The 22,028-nt window shown below is 45.6% G+C and overlaps 3 protein-coding genes across 10 annotated transcripts in view; all 3 read left to right on the top strand.

Annotated features, from left to right (window-relative positions):
- The first annotated feature begins 68 nt into the window (after positions 1 to 68).
- LOC130373212 (mitochondrial chaperone BCS1) lies at positions 69 to 6,680 on the top strand. Its single transcript, XM_056579560.1, has 7 exons — positions 69 to 642; positions 1,004 to 1,143; positions 2,068 to 2,262; positions 2,708 to 2,771; positions 3,159 to 3,331; positions 3,746 to 3,863; positions 5,720 to 6,680. Exons 1-7 carry the CDS (start codon positions 323 to 325, stop codon positions 5,970 to 5,972), a joined length of 1,263 nt encoding a protein of 420 aa, XP_056435535.1. The 5' UTR covers positions 69 to 322; the 3' UTR covers positions 5,973 to 6,680.
- A 419-nt stretch (positions 6,681 to 7,099) lies between these two features.
- On the top strand, positions 7,100 to 17,321 carry LOC130373211 (sterol 26-hydroxylase, mitochondrial). 2 transcript variants are annotated; one of them, XM_056579557.1, is made up of 9 exons: positions 7,100 to 7,393; positions 8,504 to 8,685; positions 9,034 to 9,233; positions 14,463 to 14,660; positions 14,946 to 15,109; positions 15,382 to 15,539; positions 16,070 to 16,151; positions 16,288 to 16,488; positions 16,959 to 17,321. In XM_056579557.1, the coding sequence occupies exons 1-9, from the start codon at positions 7,142 to 7,144 to the stop codon at positions 17,088 to 17,090; spliced, it is 1,569 nt and encodes a 522-aa protein (XP_056435532.1). In that variant the 5' UTR covers positions 7,100 to 7,141; the 3' UTR covers positions 17,091 to 17,321. The 2 variants fall into 2 exon arrangements, with proteins under 2 accessions (XP_056435532.1, XP_056435533.1); XM_056579558.1 differs by having other exon boundaries at positions 7,357 to 7,457.
- A 678-nt stretch (positions 17,322 to 17,999) lies between these two features.
- tns1b (tensin 1b) overlaps positions 18,000 to 22,028 on the top strand; it is a 184,239-nt gene continuing 180,210 nt past the window's right edge. For all 7 annotated transcript variants that reach the window (XM_056579548.1, XM_056579556.1, XM_056579546.1 and 4 more), the window contains exon 1: positions 18,000 to 18,623. In XM_056579548.1, the coding sequence (XP_056435523.1) occupies positions 18,525 to 18,623 (99 nt within the window). In that variant the 5' untranslated portion in view covers positions 18,000 to 18,524. The remainder of the gene's footprint in view (positions 18,624 to 22,028) is intronic.

Consider the following 22,028-nt stretch of genomic DNA (forward strand, 5'->3'; position numbering starts at 1 on the left):
TTATGTGGTATTTATATGAATGGTTTATGATTACAATGTTTATGTGAACTAGGAATGAATGTTACGGGGGTTCCGTTGACTGTCGGAGTTGTATCGACGGAACACCACAATGTAGAGGTCGCTTTCCCTTGATAAACAATGCTTATATGGCTTACACTTTTGTTTTATAATGGAATAATTCCCATTTCCATGGAGGGGATAAAGAACGGGTTTGACGAAGATACCCAAGACGTCATGTGAGTCGAGGGGGTTTCCTTGAAGAGTGACCCCTTAATAGTTCCGCTTCCCATAAACAGGTGTACTTCTCATCCTATCATACAAGATGCCCCTGTCAGACCTCTTAGACGGTCTGAAAGACAACCCGTACTTTGGAGCTGGCTTTGGGCTCGTCGGGATCGGGACAGCAATGGCCTTTGCCAGGAAAGGAGCGCAGGTTGGGATGATTTTCTTCCGGAGGAATTATATGATCACACTGGAGGTGCCCAGCAAAGATAAGAGTTACCACTGGCTGCTCAGTTGGATCACAAAGCACGCAAAACACACTCAGCATCTCAGCGTGGAGACGTCCTACCTGGCACATGAAAGTGGACGTGTCAAAACACAGTTTGATTTCCACCCCAGTCCTGGGAACCATATTATTTGGTGAGGAGAGTTGTTTCTTATATCCTTTAGGTACAAGGATTAGCTAAAACGTTGCCTCTTTATTATATGATTCATATTATAGGAATAATGACCTTATCAACCAGTCTTCTGTCAAAGGGCAATCCAATATTAACTGTTCAAACTTACTGAACTTATTCTATGCCTTATTCCATGTGATAGAATCCAAGGCCTTATCCCATGTGATACAATGTCATAGTGAAAGACGGACATTAAATAAGCTTACTTTCTAATGCTCCAATGCCTCTGTTATAAACAATTTGCTATGCAACTTCCTCTGTTATAAACAATTTGCTATGCAAACTTAGGACCCCACTGACCCTGGTGTTATGGTTCTGTGCAGGTATGGGAGGAAGTGGATTCGGGTGGAGAGGACCAGGGAGAAGCAGATGGTGGATCTACACACTGGGACTCCCTGGGAGTCGGTCACCTTCACTGCTCTGGGAAGAGACAGACAGATCTTCTTCAACATCCTACAGGAAGGTAACTCCTCTATCTTCTTGCCCCGGACCACGGTTTTCTTCATTTTTTTTCATCTGCATCCATTCAATGACTCAAGAAACTTCTTCTAACTTACAAGGTCCAGACAATGACCCTGTTTGCTCCATATGTGATCATAGAAAATGTTCATAAAACAGCCACTGTCTTTAACCAGTTACCCTTATTGACAATGTGATTATTCCACTCTTTGTTCCTTCGTATGGGCAAGATAATGATTATACTTCCTTAAAACTTATGGTAACTTTTAAAAAAAGATTGAGATGGATCCCTCGGACAGTTGCCCAATAATAGGCTAAATAGACCAAACCAAATCAAACCGTAGCCAAATCCAATGCAGGCAAAATCCAGAGCAATGGCAAATCAAAAAGGAAATCCACCAAATGGCTATCAGGGAAGAGAGCAGTCCACTTGAGCTGGCTTGCTCTTATAGACATAAAGACCATTGGACCCAGATGCTTCCAGTTGGCTGAGAGTAATCACTCACATAAATTAAAACTTTTCAATGACTCTGGTTATGTTCTCCTGTGTCGTTGTCGTTTGACATTATTATTTTTAGAACTCTCACTATTACTCTATCAAAAGCACTATCGCTGCTATTATAGTACATAAAGTGATATGTAGAGTATGATAAAATTGTTCAATGTACAGTATATCAGTTTCCATCAATCTGGCCCTTCAGGTCTGAATGCCAATAAAGCTTTCCTCAACTGTCAATACCATTTCAACTAAATGTTCATTCAATTTTTTTTTTAATTTGTGCCTTTGTTATTGTCATTCTAATTACCACCATTTACTTATGTTATACTACTATTTTATACTGTTTTTATATGGTTTATTTTCTTAGCCTACTGCAATGACACCACATTTCCCATCTGGGATTAATAAAGTAAATGTTGTGCTACGCAGCTAGAGAGCTGGCCCTAAAACAGGAAGAAGGGCGAACAGTGATGTACACCGCCATGGGTGGGGAGTGGCGGCCGTTCGGGTTTCCACGCCGACGGAGACCACTGAACTCGGTGGTACTGGAGTCGGGCGTGGCTGAGAGGATTGTAGATGATGTGAAGGAGTTCATCGGAAATCCAAAGTGGTACACAGACAGAGGTGGGTGGTTCAAAGTACAAAGGTGTAGTTACTCAGACCTGGGAGAAAAACAGAGGATTGGGAAGCAGGGCTGTCTAGAAGGGGTAAGGTTGTTTGTCTCCCAGCCAGAAGGTTATGGCTTTGAACCCCAATGGCTTCAGTCTACTTTGATGCGGCAATGAGGAAGATGCCCTATCCCCTACTTGCACCTTAATGAGATGTATCTACAACAAAAGCTTTGGATAAAAGTTTCTGCAAGGGATTTCCGATGCGAATAAGCTTAAAGCTTAATCTGATACGGTGCATCGAATGGTGACCTTTATGTATTAAACTGTATGTGGTCCCTTTTTTTTTAATAAAAAAAACAAAACCGCAAATTACATTTTTGTTAATAATAGCAAATAGGGTTTGACTTATTTGGTTGCTGTTCGGCTGATTGTTTTTTGTTTTCTCTCTCTGCCATCAGGGATCCCCTACAGGAGAGGATATCTGCTGTATGGACCCCCAGGCTGTGGGAAGAGCAGCTTCATGTGAGTAGCTGTTAGGGGCTGGCCAACACCATAGCTAATTAGCTAATTGTGAAAGGTTGCAATCGGAAACATCAGATTTGTACCCCCTGTTACATTGAAATATATTTTCATTTCAAACTGCTGCAAAGGTGTGTATCAAAGTCATTGCCGTTTACGGTGCTAGAATCTTGTATGTCCATTTGTCACTGTCAATAAATATATGAAACAAAGCAATGTGACTTGGTTGGCCAGGGTGGCAAATTGAATCGATAATCTGTTGCTCGCAATGATAATCGCGATCACAATATCGGGGATAATCGCATTGATAATTGATGTTATAATCCTAACATTAAGCTGTCTGTGTCTGTGTCCATTCAACACGTTCTGTTGCCGTTTCCCTCCTTGCAGCACTGCGCTGGCGGGAGAGCTGGGCTACAGCATCTGCCTGATGAGTCTGAGCGACCGCAGCCTGTCGGACGACCGCCTCAACCACCTGCTGAGCGTGGCGCCCCAGCAGAGCATCATCCTGCTGGAGGACGTGGACGCCGCGTTCGTCAGCCGTGACCTGCTGCCCACAGAGAGTAGGTCCCCCCGACCCTCCCCAACCCAGCCCCTAGAACCTCCGAGCCCCATAAGTGTACTGTCCAAGCAAGGAGTAGTTAAAGGTCCAAATACATATATGTATCGCGTTAGTGTGGGTGTGAATATTATTGAACATTTCCTGCAGGGTTATGAAGTGCCTCAGGTTCGGTGTTCAGCAGGGGTGTACGGGAGTCAATGTCAGCAGTCAACCTGTAGGCATCCTTGAACAAGATGCCAAACCCCTATCTGCTCATTAATGACACGTATCAGAATTCATTCAAAATATCTTCTTCCGTGCGTCCAAAAGTACCCGTGAGTGCTGCAGCGTTCTTTCAGAGAACTCCGCTCCAACGTTCTTCTGTATATAAAAGGGACGATCATGGTGTCACTGATTCCTGTGTTATTCCCCCCAGACCCTGTGGCCTACCAGGGGATGGGCAGACTGACCTTCAGCGGCCTTCTCAACTCTCTGGATGGGGTGGCGTCCTCCGAGGCCCGCATCGTCTTCATGACCACCAACTTTATCGACAGGTAGCTCAGTCAGAAACGAATAACTTTAGAATTGAGATCCTGCATGTCATATAATTAGATGATTATATAGATAAAGGAAGGTAGATAAATAGACTGATAGGGGTAAATGGGTACTTTATTCGCCCCTGCGTGGGTGTCAATCTGTGAAGTCAATCTTACTACTATAATAGCAGGCCTGGCAGACCAGTTACTCAAGTAACTCATGCGGCATGTGCCAAGCAGCCTGCAGCTCACACATACACACAGCACGCGCAAACGCATACATACACCGCAAGCACACTCACCGCACACACACCGCACACACATGCGCGTGCACATGCGCACGAACATACATGGAAATGCACACACACCCACACGCACGCACGCGTGCACACACCGCACGTCAAGACAAAGATAGTGACACATACACGGAAGTGCACACACGCACGCACGCACGCACGCACACACACCGCACGTCAAGGCAAAGGCAGTGACACATACTTTGAAGCGCACACGCACGTGCACGCGTACACACCGCACGTCAAGACAAACGCAGAGACACACTTGCCGAGATAAGAAGTTATGTTTTTAAACATAACTGCTCCGCGATCGACACTCGCGCCCAGGTAAGAACACACACGCACAGACCGCAGCGACACACTCGCCCAGGTAAGAACACAGACGCACACACCGCAGCAACAAACTCTCCGAGGCAACTGTAGACTGTAGAAATTGTGATAAAAGAAGGGAAGAGTAAATTTCTCACCTCGACAAGCAACAACGGGTCGTTCATTTTGTCATGTAAAAACCGTTAAATTCAAACATCGCACCGACCGGCACATATCAACAAGCCTACACAAGACTACACAAGACTAGAAATGTGATATTACTCTCCTCCTTGAGCCTCCCGAAATGTCTTTACCCTTTGTTGCTCAAACTTTATATTACGCAACTCCTTGAGCCTCCCCAAATGTCTTGCGATATTGATATCCTCCCCTTCCATCTGTGGACTCTTTTAGTTGTTTTATTTTTCTTATGTTTTGTTTGTATGCTATGTGTGACTGTAGGCTACTGCTGCCTGTCTTCACAGGAAGAAATGTTTAATCTCAATGATGATTATTATTTTCAACTATCCAATAGTAGTTGCCTTGCATTTTAAAATGTCAATGCATTTTTCAGCCCTGAATAAGAGTAAAAGCTATTTAATAATATATTTGCATGCATAGTATACTAAACTGTTACCATAAATGACTACTTTTATAATGTAATCAATTGCTCACAACCTAGCTGCTTTCAGACACATGTATAAATCCTGATATTCTCCTGATGGGCCGTGTGTGTGAACAAAATCTTGACATTTGTACCCTGAAAAACTCCTGAATAATACTACCCCTGAGGTAGTATTTTCTCCGTAGGAAATGTAAATGACCTTATATGTGAATGAGGAGTCTGTGTATTTCTCACACCACTTCAGTGGGTGTTTTGTTGACTCTTCTGCATGTTATTGAGTGGCCCCTAAATGATAATCAGCCTGTTGCCCTTTGTTCGCTTAATGGTTAAAAAATATTGAAATGTTGGCACTGCTTTTAAGAGTCATTTATGGTGTACAAGTGTTATAAGTTGTAAAATTATAGGCAAAATATTATTATATTATGCTCTCAGAAATTTGTTACATTATCTACTGGGGTTTCCACATTATTGTTATGGGTTTAATTACAACTAGAGGTTGAGCGCGAGCATCGTGCGAGCGAAAACTCTAGTGATAATAATGATTTTGATAGTATTGATGATGGTATGATAGTATTTTTGAATGTATAAAAATCTTCAGTCATTCCTAGTAATCTAATTCCTAGTAAATCTAATCTTTCTCCACACAGGCTGGATGCGGCTCTAATCCGGCCAGGTCGTGTGGACCTAAAGCAGTATGTGGGTCACTGCACCCACTGGCAGCTGGCCCAGATGTTTCGCCGCTTCTACCCAGCAGCGCCAAGCTCCGAGGGCGACCACTTTGCTGTGACTGCCCTGGCGGCGCTGCCAGAGATGAGCGCGGCACAAGTCCAAGGGCATTTTATGTTGTATAAAATGGATCCCGCGGGGGCCATCTGCAACGTTGACAAAATAAATGAATGATGGCACAAAGAAAAGGATTGGGATTATAATTGGGAGATGGAAATGCATCTTCATGATGATGACCATGCTCCTGATATTGAAGTGTGTTGGGCCTTGACTGGGAAGCAATTGTCTTCAATATTTTGTGTGCCTGTACCTTAGAAAACCCCTGTCTCTTGACTGAATTACCTGTCTTTGACCTCTGAGGTTTCTGGAAATATTGTTTGTCTCATATATTAAACACTTCTGCTACCTTTGACAGACAGTCTCACTTGCTCTGCATACTGTTTTATAATTATTCTGACAGCCATCATTGATAAGTTAATGGTCAGTAACATGGGTCTCTCCGTCCCTCAGCTCTGCAGTACTTAGAAATACTGAATTCTGATATCCTGTTCCCACTATATCCAATCAGGAGTCCATTTGAAAACACCACAATCCATTTACAACTCCACAAAATGGAAATCCCATATATACTTCACATTGCTTTTGTATAATATTTAATGCATCATGTACTGTATTTTGTGTACAAAATGTATACATATGAGGGTATTCTGTGGGTCTGTAGTGTTAGTGTTATTTTCTGGGATGATGTGTTTGTCCTAAGACGGGGAGCCGAGGCACAATCATTTCATTGTATTTTTAATTCACATAATTAAATTGAACTTGAGCTGCACAATGGATCATTGCGTGCAAGCTACAACCTCACCCGAGGGATCTTTATTCACTTAATCTAACTAATTAATTTATTACCCAACTGTGATCATGTCTTACAAGACACGATCATGTCTTACAAGACGAGACACTTTATCCTATAAAGCACATTGCTACTATTAGTCTAAACTTATTTACTTTTTCGTCTTATTTCGTTAAGAGTAGTGTTGTTAGTATCTGTTGTCTAGTAAGTGTATTTTGTCCGTCTCAACTTAAAGGTTAACCACCTGTAAAATAGTATTACCGGTACAATATATTAGATTTTTTTTTTGAATATGTTCTTGATTTTAGGATTACAATGAAGAAATGCTCAGATGTGTAGGCCCATCCCCTGTAAAATGTAAAGGGTGTCAGTTTTAAAACAGTCCAAATGGTTAAACCAGCTGTTCCACAAGGTCCCTCCTACTCAGCCACTTCCTTGGATGTAACTAGAGTCTTGTGTTTACAAGCTCACATGCATTCCACTGGGCTGCAACATGGCTGCGTGCTTGGTGAGGAGCTCAGTGCTCCGAAGGGCCAGCCCCGGCCACTGGCTACGGCCACGTCCCAGCACTGGTGCCCTGGTGTCCTGCAGGGCGGAGGGAGGCCCCCCCTCATCCTCCATAGCTCTCCCAGCCTCCGGCGAGGACAAGCTGAGGACCATCCAGGACCTACCAAAGGTTGGCCTCTGGGAGGTTATGTACAGAATGGTCTTCCAGGGCTACTACAACCGTCTTCATGATCTCCAGGTATGCTGCCACATATCTTCCAAGAAGTTTCTCCTGTTGCAAACCTGCAAAAATCATCAATAAGGTATTTGTTTAGGCTCAGATGGGGTGTTTTCGGGGATTCATATATTCACATCTCTGTAACATGCAGAAAAGAAATATTCTGAAAACAAACTTTCTTTCGGAAGTATAATTCAAGTTTGGCGGACAACCTCGCAACCTACTTTCTCAAAAGTAATAATTTATTCTTGACAAAGACTGCTTTGTCCGGAGAACAACAAAAGCTCTTCAAACCCAAAGCCGGATAGTCTAGTTGCAAGGGTATCCCATTACCAGCTGAAAGGTACATAGTTCAATCCCCCATGTCTGCAGCCTGTAAAGGAATAATAAGGGCATATGCTGTTTTGTAGATTACAGCTTTGCATTCCAACACCGTTGTTCCCACAAACCATGCACAGGATCCTGGGACTTAACCCACTCGATTTTGGACTTTCTGATGGACCCTGAACACCACAATCCCCCAGGTTTACGTTCTTGGTCTGCCACCTTTCTCCCTGATCAGACATTACTGTTTCGACACAAAGCAAATCATCCCAACATCATGATACTCACATCCCAAACAACAGGATGCCAACAGAGAAAAGAGGAAAAGAGGTCAGGGGCTTGGTCACATTGCTGCGAGGTCAACAACCTCCGTCTCCCAACTGTTAGCGGAGCATTTGGGCACAAACCAACAGACTTCCACAGTTTACCATACTCACTTATACCTAATAAGTCCCCTGTACAGTTAACGGAGCATTGAGATTCAGATTGCTTTATTGATACTGATTTGTGTTGAATGGTTGATTCAAAAGTTATCGTACATAATGTCTTGTAAATATTCATAGCTGCCCACGTTTATGCTCCTCATATTTTTGATTGTAATATTCCTTTTCATTACTTAACATAGCAGTTCCCTTAACTACTATGTTTGTTTTAAGTCAATCCTTTTGACTTGCTGTGTTTTTTCCAGTGCTTGGTCTTCATGTAACATAATAGCACGCGGCATCAGAGTCTTTGGGAGAATATCAAGTTGCCCTTGTGTTGGGAGTCTAATCTCTACGTTGTCCTTCTCCCCTACTCGCCTTGCAGATTCACGAAAAAGAGCTTTACGGGCCCATTTACGTGGGGGGGTTTAAAACAGTCTCGCTGAGTAGTGTGAAGCTAATGGAGGAGGTCTTGAGAAAGGAGGAGAAGTTCCCCAGCCGAGGAGACATGTCCCTTTGGACGGATTACCGCAATATGAGGGGCCTTGGCTATGGGCCCTTTACAGAGTTAAGAGCGCCACACACAAGTATTATTCTTTCTGCCACTTTTCATTAGCATTCATAATGACATACAATAATACAATTAAACTGAATATAGTATAAAAAAGTATAAAAAAAACCTAAATAGCTTAATAATAGTCCTCCACAATGTGTATTCGATTTAAGGCTTGATAATTTATCTCATCTATTTTGATTTGACAATGCATATCAAGATCTTTATTTTCGCTGGCAAATACTTTTATTGATTTAATGATTGTTAAATCCCTGAGAGCTAGAAATGTTGCAAATGCATTTTCATGTCATTACGATTGTCACATGTGGAAGATTAAGGTTTTCTAATATATATTTGTGCAGGGAAGGAAAAAATTGGTACAATCTCAGAGCCCTTCTGAACAAGCGCATGCTGCACCCGAGGGATGCGGTGCGGTACGGCCCTGTGATCAATGAAGTGGTCACGGACCTGATCAAGCGCATCTGCTACCTGCGGCAGGCCTCTCCCTGCGGAACCCTGGTCACCGACGTGTCAAACAACCTGTACCTGTTCTCCCTTGAAGGTAGGTAGGCCACCACCACACTGTATCTGTACAGCACTTTGGTAAAGAACCCTGGTATGGATGTTTTTGAACTAGTTCTTTCAAGTTTAAGTCCTTTGAGTTTCAGTTTGCATTATGGCTGTGTTATACTGCACGTCTTCAAAGTGTTTCACAACAAAACACTTTGTCTTTGACAGTGCATTACAAACATTGCAATGATCTACACAAAAAAGTCCATAAAGTACCTGCTTTACAAGCAGTTAAAACGACCCATATCCAGTAGAAAGTGCAAGATCAAAGTGATGTTGACCATGATAGTTTGCACCATCAACATCTTGAATTTAATCCAATTGTAACAAGTTCAATGAGCGAATGGACACCGGGTTTGCTTGGAAGCACACGCAAGTCTTTTACTTGCATGAGTTACGACAGTCCAGTAATTATAAATCCGCCACCGCGGTCACAGAAAGCGTTTCCAGAGACTTTCTCACAACGTAGTTCATGTGCTCCAGTCCTTGTCTCTGCTCCCGATCCCTTCCCCTTACAAGATAAAGCAGGCACGTAAATACACACTCCCTGATTAGTCTGATTGCTAGCAGATGTCCACAATCAGACCCTGCCCACCCAGCCGATCCAGTGTGCTCCCAACATGCCCATACTCCCCCCTGCATGCCAGACGCTGTGTGTCCCCCTACACACCCCCCCCCCGGAATGGGAGAGGAAGTCTGCCACGGCCATCTGCGCCCCAGGCCTGTGCACGAACTGAAAGTTGAAGGGTTGCAACGTGAGGTACCACCGGGTAATCCTCGCGTTGACATCCTACATGCGGTGGAGCCACTGGAGGGGGGCGTGTTCGGAGTAGAGGGTGAAAGCGCGACCCAGCAGGTAGTAGCGAAGGGTGCCGACCGCCCATCGGATGGCGAGACACTCCTCCGTGCTGTACCAACCCTCCCGGTCTGATAGTTTGCGGCTAAGGTACAGCACCGGTCGGTCGGCCCCCTCCACCTGCTGGGTCTGGACCGCGCCCAACCCCCTATCCGACTTGTCTGTCTGCAGGGAAAAAGGGAGATCAAAGTTAGGAGCACACAGGACCGCTTCCCCGCAGAGGGCTGTTTTAATAGGCCCTCTTACGGGTGAGGTCGGTCAAGGGGCTGACTAGGTCAGAGAAGTGCGGCACAAACTGCCGGTAGTACCCTGCCAGCCCCAGGAGCCGCCTCACCTCCTTCTTGGTCCTGGGTCGAGGGGAGGCGACAACCGCAGCGATCTTACCGACCTGTGGCCGGACCTTCCCCCCCCCCCCAGGCGGTACCCCAGATACTGGATCTCCCTCCTCCCAGTTTTCTTTAAATAGGTCCAGGACGCCCCTGGGCTTGCGCCCATAGAGCAACTCAAATGGGGAAAACCCTGTTGAAGCCTAAGGCAGTTCCCACACTGCAAACAACACAGGGACTAGCCATTGATGCCAATTTCGAGCATCCTCGTGTACGAACTTACGGATCATGGACTTTAACATCCGGTTAAACCTCTCACACAAGCCCTCCGTGGCTGGGTGATAGACGCTCTTGCGGATTGCCTTGACCTTCAACAACCCGTAAGGTTCCCTAATCGTGCGTGACATGAAATTGGTGCCCTGGTAAGTAAGGGTTGGCAAAAATCTGTTCCCCCTTTATTTTTAGAGCTTGTCTATTAGTTTGTATCTTTTGGGATTCCCACCCGCAATATGACATGAAACAACGCCTGCGCAACACTCTACGCGGATGTTCGCGCAAAGGAATTGCTTCCGGGTATCCGGTTGCGTAGTCCGGATCGATACCCCTGTGCGGAACGTTGTAATGGGCTGATAATGTCGATGCCTATGTGGTCGAAGGGGGCTTCCACCAGGGGAAGGGGCCGCAAGGGAGCCCTGGGGACGGCCGGTGGATTCACCAACTGACACTCGGGACAGGAGGCGCACCACCTGCGCAACTCCGCCCAAACCCCCGGCCAATAGATCCAAGCCATTATCCCGTTAAGCGTTTTATCGTATCCTAAATGGCCCGCCATAGGGTTATAATTATATAATCATAGGGTTATATCATGAGTACCAGCAATTGGGTTACAACCTCCTCACTCTGGGGGTCAAGACCTACCCGATACACACAAAGTGTGGGTAAGTCAGCACTGCGTCTGGCTGTACCGGAGTAACATCAATAGCCGTCACTTGGTCGAAGGCTGAGCGTAGGGAAGCATCTCGAGACCGCTTGAGGGGCAAAATCTTCCACCGGTGGGAACCATGGCACTTGGACCTCGGGTTGAGGACTCGGTGCCTCCCCCGGTCCCTGGACAGCGTCGGACGCCCCCGCATTGGCGCAGAACACAGCACACAAATTGAATGTCCCTATCTGTCGTGTACGCACCCCGTAGTCCCCCTAACAGCCAGTGGATAACCAGCCCAATCCAACCCTAGAATCAGGGGATGCGTGAGGCTCGAACTAACCGCCGCCTTTATTCTATGCTTTTCCTACCCATAACGAATTTCGATAGGGACCAAGGGATACTCGTGAACATCCCCGTGTATTAGGGCTGCACGATATGGGCAAAATATGATATCCCGATATTTTTGGGCCGAATGGGGATATATACGATATATATCTCGATATTTTCTATAGAGTGGGTTAGATGTTTTTTTTGTAAGTCAAAAGCCACACGTGAGATGTTGCAAGCACTTTTATTATCATGTTAAATTTTTTTATTTCATTTCGCTTGTTTCGTATATTTTAATTAATTAATTAAGAGCGCCCCAAACACATTTGGCGCCCTATGCGATCGCCTAGGTCGCCTTTGCCGAGCGCCGGCCCTGGTTTCGGGGCAGAAGAAACTGTCGCGGCCGGTGATGCAGCCGCACAGCCACAGAGTTTTACGCATTCCTCATACTGCACTTTGTGCCGTGGCTGTAAATGGTGGAACAGATTTGTCGTGCTTCCACTTTTATCTGCAACGTTTTTGCTACACTCTCTACAGATGACCTGCAGCTGCTGCTCATCTGTTTTTATAAACCCAAACTATTTCCATATTATGGAGCCGTTGTTTCTCCTCTAGTCCTCCTGAAACAATTTCGCCTCCCGCCGCCGGGAGACGGCGGGAGACGAAATTTCTTTACGGGTATCATCGGCGGGAGACGAGTTTTCTTTACGGGTATCATCCATGCTTGTTGTCTTGTGAGGGGGCGGCGGGGGCGGGAATGAGGCGTCTTTGCACACACCACGTTCGGTAAGACAGAGTGGGAGGGGTCGTGCTCACAGTCTCCAAGGCAAACACAGACGCTTGAGGTGGAAACTGACCATTTTAACGCATATATTGATATAAACGATATTGTCAAATCTTGTATCCCCTTGGAAATTATATCGATATATCGTACAAAGCCGATATATCCTGCAGCCCTACCGTGTATACACCTCACCGAAATGCTAGATTCCTCCACCAATGCCTTGGATCGCACCAGTCGCTGATGGATCATGGTCTGCATGCGGCCAGAGTCCAAAAGCACCTGGTACATACCCCGCTGTATCCTTACCGGGACACTGTACGCCTCGCCTGGACCCTGGTGGGGAGACGGGGCACCGGTGACGCTGACGACCTGGCCCACTTCCATCATAGGGCACTCCCGCCAGAAGTTGCCAGGCCGTCCGCACCGCCAACACCCCTCCCCTGCCGTCTGAGCGCCCGTCTGCAGGGGGGGGGGGGAGGTGATTCACGTGCCCGCTCTGACATGGTGGCCCCCCATTTCACCCTCGGCACCGGGGTCGGCCTGTCCCACGGCAGGGCAGCTGTGCCGGTGTGCGGGCCCGGTGTAGGTGGTCGCTGGCCCGTCGGAGGGGGGGACAGGTGGCTCTCCGTGAGGTCGACAGCGACCCAGAGGCTCTTGGGGCGGTGATACCGGACCCAGGCGGCGGTTCCCGCAGCTGCTGGGCATAGGAGAAGGGTCAGTCCCCCTCAGCGAAGGTCAACGGCCAGAAACAGGGCCAATGTTCCTCCAGATGGAGGCCAAGCCGGTCCCAGATGGCCCTGGCTACGGTTTCGTAGTCCCGTAAATACACACGCCCAGATTGGTCTGATTGCGAGCAGGTGTCTGCAATCAGACCCAATCCACCCAGCCGATCCGATGTGTTCCCAACATGCCCATACTCCCCCCTGCAGGCCAGACGCCGTATGCCCCCCCTCACCCACGTTGATCCGTGGGTGTGGGGGGGCATACGGCGTACAAGTACCAGTTGCATCTATTACACCGTCAGGTTCTGAAGCTTCAAAAGTGACGCCCGGCAATACATTGCCCAAACCAGCATGTTGCCTGTCCTCAGGCTACATGCTGGCTACACGTAAAGGTAGGGGCTCACGTTGGGTGACACAGTAATTGCGCTCAGGACAGCTCAAAGAGCGAGTGTAATAAGCCACCACTATCTCTCCCCCGGCCCCCTCCTGCGACAGGACTGCCCCCAGTCCCACGTCGCTGGTGGGGGAACGTGGTGGGGGCATTACAGAGACCAAAGTGCACCACACGGAACTGCCAGAGCCCTTGGCTGATGGTGAAAGCTCTCTTTGGTCTTGCTTCTGGTGCCAGCTCCACCTGCCAGCAGCCACTCCGCAGGTCCAGTGAGCTGTACCACTATGATCCACCAATTTGGTCCAGAGCGTCAACAATGAGGGGCAAGGGGTAGGAGTCCTTGCGGGTCGCATTGTTCAGATGACAATACTACATACAGAACCTCCAGTTGTCGTCTTTTTTTGCCAGAATGGCAGGGGCAGCCCAGGGACTATTGGATGGTTCTATCACCAACGCCGCATCCATCTCCCATATCATTCGCTCTGCAGCGTCTTGCTTGGCAAACCCTATACGGCGGGCTAGCAGTCTAATGGGCAGGGCTATGCCAGTATCAATTGAGCGCTGCAGTGTCTTTGTTGCTTCAACGGTTGTTCACTGCTGCCAGCCCCCGCTTGAGCTAGATATGCTCGAAACGACAACAATCACTTTCTCCTCCATGTTGCCGTTCCTTATGGACTTCAGGGAGTGTACACTGATAGGCTGTCACAACAAATCCTAAAGTGAAATTTGTGAAAAAATGTGAATATTTAAACTTGCATGAAGTGTTTTTGCGGTGTCCCATTACGGCAGAATTTTGTTCTCTTTTTGCGTATTCGCATTGGCTTTTTATTGATTTGTGTTGCACCTTCATTTTTGGTGTGAACGCTGCAAAAAATCTGATGCTCCCACAGGTATATCGTCGGTTCTGTTCGAGAAGAGGATTGGCTGTCTGGAGAACGCAATACCCGACGGCACGCAGCACTTCATCGACTCCATTGCCCAGATGTTTGCGAACAGCGCGGGGGTGATATTGCTGCCAAAGTGGGCCCAGCGCTTCTCGCCACACTGGCACCGTTACATAGCGGGGTGGGACGGCATCTTCAAATTTGGTATGACGGTAGCATGATTTGAGGTTGAGAGTGTTCTGATCACAATGCTATTGATAATACTAATAAAAGTATTTTGCAATATGATGGATGATAATGCTCAACTACAATGATTGCCTAGCTGATCCAATACGTACGAATACATTTTATAGTTTTATAGTTACATTTTATAACATAGTTTAACCGGCTCTGTGTAAGTTTTCCCATTAGCAGCTACAGTATATCCCTAGGAACTTGAGCTGTAGCTAAAGTTATATCTTATAGCTACAGTATATCATCTTCCTACAGCTGGGCAGTTGATTGACAAGAAGGTTGAGGAGATGGAGCGGCGCTTGGGTGAGCAGCAGGAGGTGGAGGGGGAGTACCTAACCTACCTCCTCTCCAACACCCAGCTGAGCCGCAAGGAGGTGTACGGCAGCGTCACAGAGCTGCTGCTGGCCGGGGTGGACACGGTAGGCCCACGCTCCGTTCGGACGTGTAGTCCTGTCTGAAGCGTGTTACAAAAAAAAGGGGGCCTATTTACTTCTGGTGCATTACCGTGTGCAACTTATGTCCCCCTCTCTATCTGCCCTCTTACCTGTCTGTCTATGACCTATCTATCGATGGATCTGTCCGAGTATATTGTGATCGATCTAATCAGAATACTAAACCTGCACTCCTGCCAAAACTGCACCTATGTTCCGCTCTTAATCTTAAAATATCTCTCACTCATTTTTCTCCCAAGACCTCCAATACGTTAATGTGGGCGTTGCACTTGCTGTCCAAGAACCCTGAAGCTCAGGAGACCCTTTATAAGGAGGTTTCTGAACACACAGACATCCTGTCAGCTGAGGAAGTGAACTCTATGCCGTACCTCAAGGCAGTCATCAAGGAGACCCTGAGGTAAGAGCGTTGTAGCGACACGTAATTGGTGCGCCCAAACTAGCGCGTGGGGGGGGGGGGGGGGGGGGGGGGGGGGGGGTGGGGGGGGGGGCGCTGTGTCTTGTCTGATTAATGATGGTGTTAGAGGTTGATGATCAGGGGATTCGAGTTTGGTTGAAATGCTTGAAAGTATTTGTACTGTGAAGTTTTGCAGTGAAAGGTGCACAGGGTTGTCTGAATTGAAGATGTCAATATTAAATTGATCCCTTTCTCTCAGCCATTCTTTTTGTCCAAAAGTAAAGCCTGGTAGGGGATTGTTGGCTGTCTGATTTGACAAATTCTAGTCCGTCGCTCCATAAACAGACATGGCACTCAATGAAGCTGTTCCAACTGATTAGTAGGCCTAGTTTACCGTGGCTTTCGATGTTTTCTTCAGAGATTTAATCTGTCAGAGCCTTTGACCAGTTTTTGATACGTTTACATTTGTGTTCAATTTAATAAATTGTCTTAATCAATGTAAATCTGTTATTTTGTGTATTCTTGTTTCACAGGATGTATCCTGTTGTTGTGATGAATGCAAGAAGAAACATTGAAAAGGACGTTGTTATTGGTGGCTACCATTTTCCAAAGAACGTAGGCTATGTTTTACATGGAGCCATTATACGATGACCCATCTTTAAATGTATGAAAAAAGTTTGGTATGAGCCAACAAGATACCAACCATAAAAAGCTTTTGACCGTGCTTTGCTTTCGTTTCTGGTCATTTCAGACAGTCTTCGGGTTCTCTCTCTACGCCATGAGTCATGATGAGGAGACGTTCCCGGAGCCGTGGCGCTTTGAGCCGGGCCGGTGGCTGAGGGACGGCCGAGAGAGACCCTACCCATTCGGGTCCATCCCCTTTGGCTTCGGGGTCAGAGGTTGTGTTGGACGGAGGATTGCTGAGCTGGAAATGCACCTGTCTCTGGCCAGGGTGGGTATCAAGCTGAATTTACACTTGGCAGTTATTTAGTGAATTTAGAAGTATAGTCTTGTCAAGTGTAATATAGTCTAGACTCTAGTATAAAAGGCCTCTCGTATAGTGGCATAGTATATTATAGTAATATAATATTATAGTATTGAATAGTAGGCATAGGCTACAATAGGTTAGTATAGTGTAGAGTAGTAATTGTAGCTGCCTCTCGTATAGTGGCATAGTATATTATAGTAATATAATATTATAGTACTGAATAGTAGGCATAGGCTACAATAGGTTAGTATAGTGTAGAGTAGTAATTGTAGCTGCCTCTCGTATAGTGGCATAGTATATTATAGTAATATAATATTATAGTACTGAATAGTAGGCATAGGCTACAATAGGTAGTATGGTGTAGAGTAGAATTAGTAGAATTCTTGTACTTAACTTGAAGCCTTTCTCTTCTTCTTCCTCTTCTGTCCTGCCAGATGATCAAGCTTTTTAAAGTGGAACCCGACCCCACATTGGAGGAGATCAAACCAGTGAGTCGCACCGTGCTGGTGGCCGACCGACAGGTCAACCTGCACTTCCTGGACAGAAGCAACCAATCCCAACGCTAGTTTCACTTATCAACTGTTTTAAACCGACCGGTACAACAGTAATGACCCTTTTTAGCGGCTTTCCTTAGCTGCCACTGCATAGCTAGTTACCTTGGTAAAACTTTGGTGAATAAATGAACACGAATATAAAGAATGTACACAGATGCACATGCCGGCGTATGCACACACACACACACACACACACACACACACACACACACACACACACACACACACACACACACACACACACACACACACACACACACACACACACACACACACACACACACACACACACACACACACACACACACACATATACACACACACACACACACACACACACACACACACAATAATGTAACATTGAACATCATCTTACACATTACGTATCCACATTATATTACCAGTTTTTTTATAACCCTATATATATATATATATATATATATATATATAGTTATATCTATATGATATTTTATCCTTTACAAAATGTAAAACGCCACTTTCATAAAGAGGAGGATCCCCACATGACCAGCAGAGGGCATCATAAGCACAAGAAAGAACTTGAACTTGACCAACTTGTTGATTTCCAAACATGCTATTTACAGACGCAAGTAGCCTATGTGTCTGTAAACTTAATGGCCGACATTTATAAAGTTTTTCATACATTGTTTACGCAAAACTGTTACTCACAAGAGCCCAATAAAACATTTATTCTACCAGTTTATATTTTGTGACAGCAACGTTACATGCGTAGCCCAACGTGAAAGGATTTAGAACGTCGAATATGGAGCTTCACTGTATAGCCTGATAAACCACACGATCAAATATTACAACTTTTGAAGAGAGAGAGAGAGAGAGAGAGAGAGAGAGAGAGAGAGAGAGAGAGAGAGAGAGAGAGAGAGAGAGAGAGAGAGAGAGAGAGAGATCTTCACTCTGGCGTCGATCACCTGTCTTCAGGAACTCCTTCCACCCAGGTTTGAGGTCGACCTACTTCCAGACTAATTGAGAATACATCGATTTGACAGAAACACAAGGCAGAAAGAACACGCGTCTACCTTCTAAATGTCCTTTTATCCTACAAGTCTGAAAATTATTTAAGTGTGAAACTCAAAGAGACCGCACCAGGCTCATGGGGACCGAAGAGAAAAGAAAACACACGTGACCGAAACAATGTTGTTTATCAATGTTTTTCTCGCGTATTTGACCGTTTGGCTGCCAATGCAGAAGTTATGATGGCTGGGACTTGGCCCTGCCACCTGATCAGGTTTGGACTGGAGCCAGATAGCTCCTCAGACGCGTCTGGGTGATCTGCGTCTTCTGCAGTAGCACCACGTCATCCGGCTTTGAGAGGAGAGCAGCGAGCAGAGCTCTGGATGGGTTCAGTGGTCTCTCCCTCTCTGAGTCTGTCTGGATGGGTTTAGTGGTCTCTCCCTCTCTGAGTCTGTCTGGATGGGATGCACGGTGAGTTTCCTCTGTTGTGAAGACGATTTCCTCCTGCCAATGCCCGTCCACCAATATGAGGAGAAGAAGAAAGAGAACCGCATGAAGGTAAGAGATTTTCTTTGCAAACTAAGTTTTATTTAACAGTGGAAAGTAGGCATGCGTTTTGGTGATAGTTTGGATGTTTTGATGTATTCAATTCCGTGCAGGTGGATGTTTGGTTTCAGACTCAGTGTGGCAGCTTTTGCTGTATCTTTGTTATTTTCTGATAGAATAGGCAACTCAATAACTGAAAGTCACCGATATGCGGGCAAAACCTAACCCCCTCAGGCTATGTAACAAAATAAAACAAAAAACACCATTTAGTAGAGTAGTCTACAGGAGAGTACAACTTTAAGGTTAATCTAAGCTACTTTTCTGATTAACTGTGGAGAAAAACAACAGCAAGACAATTTGCAGGCGCAGCAGCATCTTGAGCGGTATTTAATCCACCTTCCAGCCCTGACATAATAGAACAAAACAATACTTTAGATCGCGTGTTCGCCTTCCTTCTTAATTGCACCGCCAGAGGCAAGCCTAAACATCCCCAAGTTCAGTCATGCTTGCCTCACATAAAACACACACACACACACACACACACACACACACACACACACACACACACACACACACACACACACACACACACACACACACACACACACACACACACACACACACACACACACACACACACACACACACACACACACACACACACACACACATCCAATTCCCCAGCTTTTCCCATTAATAATGATAATACCTAACATGACAGCATGGATGTATTTATTGAAGGCAGGAATGCAGGTGTTTTTTTAAGTGAGGGTGGTCTTTTCCAATAGTTAATTCGGTGATTTAGTTTCATGCATAACATTGGGTCCTGTGTGTGCCTGTTCGAAGGGGAGACGTCGGAATTTGACCTGTAATCTTTGACCCCTAAAGGTCAGAGACATCACAGTCAAGGTTGAACAGCAAAACCATGTTGCTATCTGATAAGATCAAATTGGACAGCTCCTGTTGCTGTTATAACTGTTGCAAGGACAGAACTAGTAGTATGATGCAGAATTAGTCTTTTATTACATACTGGATTTTTGTATCTTAAGTTTCTTTAATAGTGCATTCTGCTTCCTTTCTCCTTGCAGTACCTAAATGTAATAAATGCCCAGAGGAAAGGGAAAATAACGTCAGCTCTCTAAGAGATGGGTTGCCAAACTGACCCGGTAAATTCCCCATGATTACCGTGATAATAAATCCTTCCAGAGAACCAAGCCCCTGCTTACACACACACACACACACACACACACACACACACACACACACACACACACACACACACACACACACACGCACACGCACACGCACACGCACACGCACACACACACACACACACACACACACACACACACACACACACACACAGGGGCCCTCAGCAACCTGCCCTTTGAAGAGCGATAGCGATCGTCCAGAAACTCCCCCCCCCCCCTCCACCTCCACCACTACCAATCACCTCCAGCTCCACCCTGCTCATGTAAAACTCTTAAGAACACACCTTGACTTTGATCAAGGTGAGGGGCCTGAGTCGGGGGCTCCTGGAAGAATGTGAGCCATGTGGGCTGCTGCGTCTTGAGGTCTTTGTGTGTCTTTGTGTGTCTATGTGCGCTGGTTAATACGAGGGGATTGAGGGCAGAGTCAAGCAGTGTTTATTTGCCTGTAACTCCGCCCTGCAGGGTTTTGAACGGTGGCTGTCCGCTACTGACGGCTACACCATAATCCTGGCTTGTCGATGCCGGCATGAACAATGCAATTCAGATTTTACTGCTTTATCTCTCATGGATTTGTTGTAGTAGTAGGCAATCGTTTTGCTTATTGTAAGTGTATGGCGGCACGTGATTTAACTGAAAATGAAAAACTCTATTATAAGAAATGAAATGCCTTTAGTTATAATTCAAACCAGAAAAATATATTCCTTAAATAATGTATTTTTACAGAAAAATTAACATTTTGCAAGGATTATAGAGTGGCCTATTCATAATACTGGATTGAGAACGGTATGAACTCTATCAGGGTTCGAGGTTTGATTCCCACGTGGGCCACCCATTCTTAGATATGTATGTAACTGATCCGTTCACAAACTCATCCTTAAACCATACGTCAAAAATGACAATGACAAGTTATTTTTGGGGGTGGGTGTTTCGGTAAATGTTTTTTTGGTAATGCGGTTCACCATCAACATCATCTCGTTATGCTAGAATAGAGTCTATAAAAACACCAAGAAGAAACAAAAACGTATTACTCTAATGGAATGCAAACAGTATTGGAAACCTCTATGCATTCTTAGTGCTTTGTTAAAAAGCACCATAGAGAGAGAGATAGAGAGAGAGAGAGAGAGAGATAGATAGAGAGTGGGAGGGGGAGAAAGTTTGGGAGGGGGCCAGGGGGCTTTTCCAGGGATAACAAGATATTTTTATGCAAAAACAAAGGGCATGTGCTTGGTGAACTGCAACCTACCTGATGCCCCATGCTCGCATTCCTGAGGATGCTTGTGTATATGTGTGTGTGTGTGTGTGTGTGTGTGTGTGTGTGTGTGTGTGTGTGTGTGTGTGTGTGTGTGTGAGACACAGAGTGCCCTCTGTGCTTGGACTGGGCAGGCAGCCGTATCGAGTCGCTCCTACCTGCCCGCTCTGACCCACGAGGGCCAGGGGAACAACACCCTCTCTGTGTGACGGGATGCCTGGAGTGTGTGTGTGCGTGTGTTTATGTGTGTGTGTGTGTGTGTGTGTGTGTGTGTGTGTGTGTGTGTGTGTGTGAGAGAGAGTGTTTGTGTGTGTGCGTATGGAGATGCCGAAGTTAAGTTAACCCCCGGATCTTCCGCCCTACGCACCCATTACTGCCCTGCCAACCTCTCCTCTGGTGTTCACCATATTTTTTCAACTTCCGTGTGTTTGGTTTTTGTGGCATTGTTTCATTTGCATATTCCTAATAATACCTTTAATTTTTTCAAATCAGCGTTTTTACTTTGTAGATGCATCTGTGACCAGTTTGTTAAAAAGTCAGAACGGTGTATGGTTTATGGTTGTCTATTTTGGAGCTGTATTTGTTTATTCTGACTTTTGTTAGTTAGTGTGTGTGTTGTTTTTCAAAATCCCTTTTTTTAAGCTTACATTTTTGTTTTGGAGAGAGAAAAGGAGACGAGAGGATGTAAAAAGGTTCTGATCTTATCAAGTATTTCAGACATTTTATGGTTCAGAGGTTCAGATAACTCCTCAGTTAAATTGTCTTATCGTTAAGCAAGGTTATCTCTCGATCACACTAGGCTATAGGGTCAGATCTCCTGGTTAACAAAACCTGTATCCAGTTGTAAAATTGCCCTAGCCGGAAGTCACTTCACCAGGAATTGGGTACAATAAAGTGTGAAAAAATTAAAAAAGTGTGGCTGAGAACAATCGAAGCATACAACCAACATTGAATAAG

This window comes from Gadus chalcogrammus, chromosome 20 (assembly GCF_026213295.1).
Source record: "Gadus chalcogrammus isolate NIFS_2021 chromosome 20, NIFS_Gcha_1.0, whole genome shotgun sequence".
Taxonomy (NCBI): Eukaryota; Metazoa; Chordata; class Actinopteri; order Gadiformes; family Gadidae; genus Gadus; species Gadus chalcogrammus.